This window comes from Haliotis rubra, unplaced genomic scaffold (genome assembly GCF_003918875.1).
Source record: "Haliotis rubra isolate DU_JTF1 unplaced genomic scaffold, ASM391887v1 Scf253, whole genome shotgun sequence".
Lineage (NCBI taxonomy): Eukaryota > Metazoa > Mollusca > Gastropoda > Lepetellida > Haliotidae > Haliotis > Haliotis rubra.
Window position 1 is genome coordinate 1,195,351 of NW_025766592.1, and position 11,660 is coordinate 1,207,010.

General features: G+C 37.6%; 1 protein-coding gene across 1 annotated transcript; it reads left to right on the forward strand.

Moving 5' to 3' along the window:
* The first annotated feature begins 3,565 nt into the window (after positions 1-3,565).
* On the forward strand, positions 3,566-4,690 carry LOC124279613 (galactose-3-O-sulfotransferase 2-like). The gene has a single exon (XM_046715457.1). The coding sequence runs from the start codon at positions 3,566-3,568 to the stop codon at positions 4,688-4,690; it is 1,125 nt and encodes a 374-aa protein (XP_046571413.1).
* The last annotated feature ends 6,970 nt before the right edge of the window (positions 4,691-11,660 follow it).

Here is an 11,660-nt window from a genome sequence, read left to right on the forward strand (position 1 = left end):
ATGTGATCTATTTCCATTTGCGTAGTTATCATTTGCTAACAGTGGTTATACGGCTCTGTGCGTAGTGATCGAAGCCACACGGACAGCAGCGAAACTGTCACTTTGATGTAAAATTTGTACTGTCATGCACCTCACTGTCGTTGTACATAGTAGCAGAAGTTCAATACTCTTGAAAAAAGAAGGGAAACCATCGAAGCCCCACATTCGGCAATATTCCATATGTAGAACGGCTGTTTTGATAGTTACATGTACGCGTCTGGATCACACACAGGAGTACGGTGACACACATTCAACCAAGTCTGACCACCCGATTTGACTCTTCCGACAGAGATCCTCTACCGAGTATAGTACCTCTGTCACAGGCAGCCGCCATCTGAATTTTCGTCATACCATACACAGTCGAATCAATATGCAAATGTTTTTCATTTGTTCTATTTTGGACGAATATACACATCTGAATAACACCCGTGGTTGAACAGTTTGCTTTCATTGAGAAAATGTTCTAAAATCTGGTATATTTCCATTGCGTAGTTATCATTTGCTAACAGTGGTTATACTGTTCTGTGCGTAGTGATCGAAGCCCCAAGGAGAGCGGCGATACGGTCAATTTGATGTGAAATATGTACTGTCATATACCTCAATGTCGGTGTAGTAGAAGAAATTTCAATACTCTTGAAAAAAGTAGGGGAACCTGAACAATATGTTTGGATAGGAAGTATAACCGTTAATAAACTTTTCAAAGACAGACATCTTATGAACGCACCACCATTTTTCTTTATCACCACCCCTAAACACAACGCATGGGATGCACGTGCACAACACAGTAGCCCCATACACGTGCATGGGGTGTCATTCTTGATTTTGACGGTTTTTAGAAGGTCGATAAATCACTGTAAACCATTTATTTTGACAATCATCTTGCATCTGTTGTTGGTGTTTGTTTCTCGTCGTTTCTTTTTGTTTTGTTTGAAAATGAAAATTTAACACATGCAAATTTCACGTTATACACCAATCATCATTCAAGAGCGATTACTGTACAAACAACTATGGTCATAAGGAAGTGCAAGTGGTGATGCCCTCCCAAAACATTCATTATTATCATATCAATATTTGATTGACTGCGACTGGGTTCTGTCCTTTTGTGCAACGTATTAACAATAACCAGGCCAGAATTTTTAGACCAACTCATTCAAATGGATATATAGATATTAATCAGTATTACTTGATACATCTAACTTGTGTATTGCAACACTACGCTCCTTCTAATCCTTGCAAACACGTCGTGCAGCGTGCTCTGTCGTACAGTGTGCTCTGACAAACGGAAATCTGGAAATCGTGGAAATCTCAAAACGCGGCTCGGCCACTAGAAAAGTTTAGCGGTCTGGTACGGATTTGATATTATATCAATCACATTGTCCGTTACAGAATTACATTGAATAAGCGCAAAAAACACGTAACAGGTGTAACCAGTGAGCCAGATGAATTGTGAATCATTTTACGACCTCATCAGACAGGGGCAGTCTGTTAAAGTCATGCTGCCTTAACATCGCCATAAAATATAGAAATACGATTTTGTTAAAGTTTAAAATTAAAATTCATTTGTAAATATAATTTTCATATGAAACAAGAAATTGGAATTTTGAGTTGAGTTAAGTTGAGTTGGGTTTTACGTCACATCGGCATTATTCCAGCCATATAGTGACGAGAACAAGTTTGCATTAATAAACATTGTAAGTACATACTCGGAATGAGTTTTATTTCAAAAGCATATATTCATTACATTGTCATTTAAAAACCGAAAAAGTCATAGCACCAAATTTAAAAGCAGGCAATTCGTTAGTGACATTACACAGTTACAAATTATGATACAGATCAACTTCCCTCAGGTAGTTCACTATCAGATGAGCGCTCACGCGGGAGAACAGATCTTTCAGATTTGTTGCATCATAATGTGAGTCCCTTAATGAATCTGTAAAAACGATGAAGTTTTTGGAGTGATTCTGCTGTTTAATGTAGGTCAATGCTGAGAAGATAGCTTTGGCCTCGGCAGTGAAAATGGAACTGTTGTCGGGAATCCCATAGTTGTTTGTAGTATTGCTTTTCACTTTCACACGAGAAAATTCGGATCGGCTGAAAAGTAGGTCATTGTCTGAATTGGTTCATGAGACTCATATTTCGGTTTGTTTTCAGTCGTTAATTAAAAATGAAGTTCACCTACTTTTTAAGAATATATGTAACTATGTCAAACAATATGAAGGGCGCACCGAAAGGCTTACATTAGACCAGTTTGTTCTGATAACAGAATATGTCTGTCCGTTTACAAACAAAAGAAAAGCCAAGTCACGTGCTTAAGTCATCAATGCGTTGGAGTGTATTTACGAACAGCACAGGTTGCTGGGAATCTCTTCTATCTGGTAGTCCCCAGGGAGGAATAAAAATTGATTATTTAACTGGGTACAATATGTTCAACTGTCTACTGTTGTGTTAGATTTAGCAGGAGGATTAAATTAGCGGGGTTATTAGTTTCACAGCACGTCTCATGTCAGTGAAGATATGACGGGTTAAACACACTGTTGCTATCCGGTGTTGATAAAACGGTAAACAAATTGAAGTCTGTTTGGCTGCATGGTTACAAATCCAAGGCAGGGTGTATCTGCAGCCTTTATGATAACAAACCTGATATTTATAGTACATAAGAGTTCCTGCCCGACGTTGAAGTGTCATCATTAGAAAACGTATAGTCTCTTTGGGTCAAAATGATACCGATGAATCACAATCTAACTCCAAATTGGTTTATAATCAAACATTCATTTTAACGCAGAATGTAATGAAAACATCAGATCAACTCTGGAAAAAGTTTCATCACGTTTGTCTCCAAAATATAAAAGTTACTTAACAAAGTATCATCATTTTGTTTCAATTTTCCGTGTGAAGTTTTACGAGGGTAAAGTAACAGTAGTACTATTGCAGGAACAGCCTCAAGGGCGGGAAGCACGTGCTCTTGTGACATCACATCATGCATAGCCAATCGATTTCTTGATACAGTGCATGAGAAGCTTCACACATTGAAATGAGCTTCACACATTGTACCTATGTGTGGAATCGAAAGACGGGTCTTAGGCGTGACGAACAAATGCTTTAACCCTTTAAAGGGACATCCAGAAGCTTATTTTATTGAACTTTCAACGTGACCACTGTGGCGTTGGGACACATATACCCTCTAAGCCGAGGTCAGCTTACTAATCCACATGGATTCGAACGACGGACCTCCTGATCCTATGTCTGACGCTTCGTCTATATAACTTAAAGGCTAACCCGTATGCAAACAGACAAGGCAGGAGTGTCATCTGAAAGAGAGCCCGCGCCCTGCTATATTCTATCATTGAATCAGTCACAATATATATTGTAAAACGTTTCTTTTACATTTTAAACAATCTTCCCTGTCGTTTGTTTCAGGTTAAAGCTTGTCCTCGTACTGTGCCTGGCTTGCTTTGTGTTTGTACGCGACCTTCTACCAACTGCACCATACCTTCCAAGGAAGCCCGAAGTTAGGGTTGCGCCAAGGATGGCTTCTATCACCATTGTGAGGACGGAACTACAACACAACATCACACAGCAACAATGCAACACAAATCTCGCCACGTCATCGCAACCAATCCGGGGAAATACTGCAGAAAAAACACACGTTGCTTTCCTAAAAGTTCATAAAAGCGCAAGTTCTACACTATTCAACATATTTTACAGGTTTGGGCAACAAAGACATTTAACATTCGTCATTCCTCGAGAAGGACATATCATCGGGCGATATACGGCCATGCGGAAAAGAAAACTATTTCCACCTCCAGGGAATAAGACATTTGATATTGCTTGCCTTCATTCTGTTTTCGAGAAGGAAGTTTACGAAGCCTATCTTCCAAAAGACACAGTATACATCGCTATAATACGTGAACCATTAAAACGTCTTGTGTCTGCATTCTGGTACTACCTCACTCTGTATAAAACTCCTTATCTAAAGCAGATACCAGGACCCGATCCGTTGAGCACATTCCTACTGGAGCCATCTAAATACGAAAACCAGGATGTCTATTACTCTCACACCAACAACACAATGGCTCTTGACTTTGGTTTTCCTCCCGAACATTTCGGCAACATATTTTACTTCAAGCAGTATCTCTCGTTGCTTGAATCTAGATTCGACCTCATCCTGGATGCGGATCTTTTCCCGGAGTCCATTATTCTTATGAAGCGGAAACTGAACTGGAGCCTCAAGGACGTTCTGTATATATCACAAAACAAACTAAATAAGAAGCCTGTTCATTTGACACACTTGCTAAAAACAAAAGCAAAAGAGTTCTTACATTTGGATTATATGCTTTATGACTATTTTTCAAGACGGCTTCGGGAGGAGATTAAAAACCAAGACACGACTTTTAATGACGAAGTGGAGAACCTTCGCCACGTTCAGCGATATGTGACAAGGTTCTGTGCCGCTAGTGGGTCACGTGAGATGGGTAAAATCCTCGTTGTGGCTGCTACAAGGTGGAATCGCGAATTTAGGGTACACTTCTGTGACTGCAGTTATATGATGCAGAAGGAGATTCCAGCTGTCCAGATGATGAAGGAGAGCATCAAAGCTCGACTCGAGAAGCAGAGACCAAATACTTTCTACTACCTTAAACTGCCCATGTAACGGCTCGCTCAAAGTTGCACTAGTGTTGCAGAATTTAATGATCGTGGGTTCGAATCTCCTTTTGGTTGATGATAATGTTTCATGGTTTATCAGCATGCAGCATACCTTGTACCCGTGGGTTTGAACTATATAGTTCATATCTAATACTTGTATCACTTTGATCTTTCTTGCCAAATTTACATGACGCTTTGATCTTACTCCCACTTTCAGCCGACACTTTGATGTACTCCACTTTCATCTCACACTTTGATCTTACTGCCACTTTAAGCTGACACTTTGATTTTACTTCCACTTTCATCTGACACTTTGATCTTACTCCGACTTTCAGCCAACACTTTGATCTTACTTCCACTTTCATCTGACACTTTGACCTAACTCCCACTTTCAGCCGACAATTTGATCTTACTCCCACTTTCATCTGACACTTTGATCTTACTCCCACTTTCATCTGACACTTTGATCTTACTTTCCCACTTTCATCTGACACTTTGATCTTACTCCCACTTTCATCTGACACTTTGATCTTACTCCCACTTTCATCTGACACTATTATCTTACTCTCCCTTTCATCTGACACTTTGATCTTTCTTGCCATATTAGATGACACTTTGATTTTACTCCATCTTTTAGCTGATACTGTGATCTTGATCACAGAACATGTCATCGTATCTCAATTGCGTAGATCGATGCTCATGTTGTTGATTACCAGATTGCATGGTCTAGACTTGATTACTTTACAGACTGCCGGCAGTGGTTAAAGTGGTTAGACCTGGGTTCGATTCTCCGCATGGGTGCAAGGTGTGAAGCCCATGTCTGGTATCCCCGCCGTGATATTGCTGGAATGGTGCTAAAAGCGGCGTAAACCCATACACACACACTCACTCATTCTTGATAACACAACACCACGTGATATGTGCAACCAGTCACCCATACAAGACAACAATCCCGACTACATATATATTTATTCTGCGAATGTGGCTGTGGTGACTCGATTAGTTACAAACCGCCCCCATTTAGCTGGAACATTGCTGAGTAACACACAAACTAGATATTCATGATTACAATGCATTAATGTCTATATATAAGAAAATACTCTTCACATCGTGAAGCAACGGTGAATCGTTCTTGAGTAAGAATTAGACCATTCCCAAATTCGTGTCCTATGTAAGTCAGGCCTTCAGCATTCTGAGTAGACAATTATTGAAGAGGTACGGTGTGGTTTAAACATATTTTTATTTCAAGAGAAATCTGGATCGGTAAAAAAGCAAAACATATGTAAATACCTGTCCAGGTAATGAGTTAACACAGCTGGTAATACGTTTTACAAGGTGGCGCTAAACATAATGTACAGTTGCACGAACGGAATATAAATTCATAAAGCCAGTATTTTGGAGTCATTGGTGTCTGTGGAAAAATATAAAGATGCAGTTATTCTTTCGTCATGAATTTAAAATTAAGGTGCAGTGTGTGTACACACATTAGCCTAGTCTGTCACACAAACCCTCAAACAAAAAAGAAAGCCCATGCAAGTCCCTGAAACGAATATATACAAGAAAGAGGTCGATGTTCGTGATGTCAATCCCTGAATTATCTAGGCCCGACAGCCATATAGCCTGAGTGAGTGAGTTTTGGTTTTTCGCCGCTTTTAGATATATTCCAGCAATATCACTGCGGGGGGACAACAGTAATAGGCTTCAAACATTGTACCCATGAGGGGAATCGTTAGTTGCCTTTGGGTTGCTGAAGACCATTTCTAGTCCAGAAGCTGAAGACTGAAAACCGTTAGTACATGCCTGACGTTGGAAATGCAAAAGGATTGTTAATTGATTAATCCTCGAGGATTCCGGGTGCTTGTGACAGGTAACGGTCATCAGACTCGATGGTTTGGTTAACTGAGTCATCTTACCTGACCTTGACGGTAAGATCAGACACTGGACATTGGAGGCGGCGTTGGACAAGACGCGTACAACGTTGACTCTTCTGTATTTTTCAAAATATTTTATACTCAAATTCAACCAATTCTGTTGTATGGTGCCGAACTGTGGGGTAATAATGAATTCCATAAGATTGAAAATGTACATTTAACTGCATGTAACAGATGTTTAAATGTTGGTCCTCAAACACCAAATATAATTGTTTTTATGGTGAATGTGAACATTACATAAATGCATAATGGCGTTTTATAATATACTGGCTTAAACTTGTAAATATTCATCAAACAAGAATTCAAAAAAAAGCTTATGATATGTTAATGTATTATGATAATTGTGGTTATGATAACTATATGTTTCATATGTACGTAATTTATCGTTTTCATATGGATTTGGTTGTTTAGTTATTTCAAGGCGTCGGTAATGAATTCCAGTTTCTCCAGATATTTAAAAGAGTTGCAGTTGACATTTATATACAGACATGGAATAGTACAATTGAAGAAAGTTCAAGGTATAAGATGTACAGACAATATAAAAGCTTTTTAGAACCAGAAAAATATTTAACTTTGTTAACAAATAAAAAACAAAGAAATATTCTTACTAGGATCAGAGCGGGAAGTTTAAAATTAACGGTTGATGAGGGACGGTGGTTGGGAGTTTTTTGCCCCATATGTAATAAAGGAATAGAAGATGAATTTCATTATTATATTTATATGTGAATGTTATAATAATCTAAGAAACTGTTATTGGTCAGTTCCTACTTAAGGTGTATAAACTTAGAATTGCCCTTACTTGTGAAATAGGTGTGTGACATGTAAATCCATATGCATGACAACTCTTGCAGGGAATAATTCATGGACTCTACTGTGTATTTATGCGCAGATTGTGAAAGGTAATACATGACTGTATTTTGGGCCAATGGCCTTGGTACTGGAATAAAATGTCTGTCTGTCTGCCTGTCTGTTATTTACCACAAATGTACAACGACAATCCGTCCACTTATCAATTTCAACAATTGTTATCTTCTACATCAACGGAATTATTAAATAATCTTTGTAATTACGAAATAAAAGACTTGAATAGAAATCGCCAACACAACATAGCTAAACGTAGAAATCAAGATAATGATTGGATGAAATTTAGAAAACTTAGAAATAAAGTAACATCAGCTGTAAGAAAAGCTTAATCAGATTATTATTCTAAACTTGATGATGACTTAAATAACAGTAAAAATTCCAGATTGTGGTTGAAATTAGTTAACAATTACCTGGAAAAGAGAAGTAATGACAATAAAGACACTTTTCCCCCTCTACATCACAATGGTGTCATTTATGAAGACGCAAACGAGAAGGCAAACATACTTAACGACTACTTTATTGACCAAGCTAAAATATACTTCCTAGACAAACAGCTACCAGATGTAGAATATAGAAATGAAAATTCATTAAGTGAAATTGTTTTGAAGCGAAATAAAGTTAAAGATATTCTTTTATCAGTTGACATAAGCAAGGCAATTGGTCCTGACAAAATAAGCAATAAGTTTATCAAGCTAACCGCAGAATCACTTTCTTTGCCCCTCACCTATTTATTTAATAAGTCATTGCATGAATGTATTTTCCCTGGAAAAGAGGCTTCAGTATTTCCTTTGCATGAGAAGGGTAGTGTAAATGAATGTCACAATTACAGGCCCATTGCGCCAACAAGCTGTATTAGGAAGATATTTGATAAATGCGTATTCAAATATATTTATCAAACTTTTTTCGGGACAATAATATCTTAACAAGTTTGCAATCAGGATTTATGCTAGGAGATTGTACTGCTTATCAACTTACATATCTATATGACTTTATAGCAAATGCTGTAGATAACGGACAAGAAGTAAAAGCCTTTTTTTGTGATATTAGTAAAGCATTTGACAAAGTATGGCAATTAGAGGCTTATGGAATGCGTGGTAGTTGGTTTAAATATATTTCTATTCATGAAAGAATCTGGTTTGGTAAACAAGCAAAGCTTTGCTTTTGTGAATACCTCACCAGTACAAATAGAACACAAATACAACACACAAAAACTAGACAAAAGAGACAAAATGAAATAAACTAAAATCGTAACATCGTATGTGCATTGAAAATTCTAATTAACCGTTGTTACTTGCAGTTACTTTTCATTATCTTGTTAAGGTAATTGTTATATATTATTTGGTTTAGGCTGTTTTATCGACAACTACATGGTAGTTTAATTGAATGGTTTTGCAGTTACCCTAGAAATAGATCTAGAGTACAAAGAGTAGTTATAGACGGCCGATCATCAGATAAAAACATATATCGGCAGGTGTCCCCCAGGGATCAGTCTTAGGGCCGCTACTGTTCTTAGTATACATCCACGATACTGTACATGGTATCAACAGCAATATTCGATTATTTGCTGATGACACATCAGTGTATATAGTTGTAGAAAATACAGACAAAGCTGCAAGAAGTTTGAATAATGACTTAAATCGTATTTCTGATTGGGCCGATATATGTTGCAAGTAAATCTTAATCCAACAAAAACTGAAACGATTTTATTCTCCCGCAAAGTAATTCCCTCTGTATGTTTACCCATAGAAATGAAAGGAACTCAAGTAAATGAAGTTCATTTCCATAAACAATTAGGTCTTTATCTTCAAAAAGATTGTTATTGGAAAAAACAAATTGAAGAAAATTAATAGTAAATGTTGTAAGTCCTATGGTAAACTGTTTAAGAAGCTTTAAATATAGATTAACTAGACATACATTAGAATGTATATAGAACGTATATATGGAATACAACTTCTTTTTTTCTAGAGCACGACGTGAAAACGATACAAGGACCTGTATCGAAACGTCATTCATACTTGAAAACGATACAAGAACCTGTATCGAAACGTCGTGCTCTAGAATAAAAGAAGTTGTCATCCATATATACTTGTTCTATCTGACTTCCAACTTCTAAAATGCCACTCAAAGCAATCATTAGAATGTATGTATACCTATTATATACTACCACACTTCGATAATTGTTGTCACATATGGGACAACGTTAACTGTACCAAAGAACAGGCTATGATTCTAGAAACATTACAATTAGACGCTCTAAGAACGAGTTGTGGAGCAGTGAGAGGAATTAGTCATGAAAATATCTACAAGGAGACCAATCTCATACCATTAGTTAAGCGTGGAGAAATGAAGAAACATACTTTATTCTACAAAATGAATAATAACCTTACTCCAAACTACTTTAATTCCAGAACATGTTTCAGTTTTAAGTTCTTACAATCTAAGAAATACAGATAGTATGGTTTAGCCCCTATTTTGACAGTCCCAATTTTGACAGTGAAATCTCACACTTCTGTAATTGATCTAGCCAGTTGTCCTAATTTGACAGTGAGCTTACCGGTCGGCCCAATTTTGACAGTCCTCGGCTCACACATGTTAATTAATCCCTGATTAGCCAGTGATTGTGGGAGCAACTGTAACAGAAGCTTCGGATACGACTAAAAACTAAGACTAAAACAAAAAAGACTAAAACTTAAAACAGTTTATTCTTGAAAGTCCATCACTTCAAAGTCACCAATCACTGAGCAACACTGCCACAGTCAGAGAGATATAACACCATAACGCCATGTCACATGTCATGTATTCCAAACAAAGTTGGTACAAAGTACGTCTTTTCTTGCCCTTGGTATGACTTAATAAGATCAGATAAATATTTCTACACTAATGGTTTTGACTTAAATTCAATTCTTCAAGGTAATCAAACTTCAAGCAACAGAATTAATCAGCTTATTCTTGACTCTGTTCATAAATACATACTACTTTCAAATATATTCAAATTATTCTAAACTCTTATGTATGCAATTACTTTGAACCATTTAATGTAATTTCATGCCTTTATGGAAGTAATTGCTTCTGTACTTTCTTTGAAATTAATTATTGTTTGTATTGTGTTTTATTTGATGGAGCGGCACTTACATAAGAAAAAAAGACTTGACTAGTAAACATCGACATGCATCCTTATAACCATGGTGTATAACACTTCTATACTTTATATTGTTTGAAACGGCGTGTATGCAATAGGAATTCATTTGCTGTGGTTAATTATTTCTGAGAGGTCAACACGAAAAGCGTTAATTCAATTTATTTAAGCTATCAACACACAGATGCCTTTGAACATAGCGAACCCAAGCTATCTCTATTCAAAACGCACATAGCTCAAAAGTGCAAGTTGTAACAAGATCCGAGTGGGTATAATTTAAATCATTAAGTAGAACCACAACCCGAGCAGCCAGCTGCGAACCAATTGTCTCAATCTGTTGTAAAAACAGTCGGCAGTTTAACCTAATTAAGGCTTCCATTACCTTAATTACTAGGTTACGACGTAATGGGCTTTAGCGGGTATATATAACCAGCAGGAACTATTTTGTTATCAAACATTGATCAACATGGCAGAGATAGTCCAATTCCTGCAACTTGTCCTAAGATTTGTATTGAAGCTGATTCTGATATTCCTCAAGAAGAACTCTTTGGAATCCACCAAGATGACGGAATCTAATGAACGTTATGCTTGTCTCCAAAACGCAAACCGAAGAAAACGCTTGTTCAACCATACCCCTCTGCATTCGCCGACGATGTCGCAAGAGAACGTTTCCTCTGGACTTGGTTCATCTATCATTTCAGAAGACGACATGGACGACATATACACCGAAGGTGATCTCTTCTTTGAGCCAGAGAACAAGATAACGCAGTTCCAAGCCGAGTTGGAGCGACTTGGGCACCAGAATATCACACTACATGATCGACTCTACAGGTCGGAGTCTCAAAGTCGTCGAGGATCTCAAGTGACAGAACCAGAAGCCAGCAGAACGAGAAGCATGTCCAGTGTTCCTGTGTGTCGGACGTCTAAGAAGAATAAGTCAGTCAACGAAATAACACGCACTAGCACGCCACGGGCGACTAAATCCGACTTCAGCATCGATGATATCGTCCGCGAGAAGTTGGCGAAGAAGCTCCAGTGCGAACGGG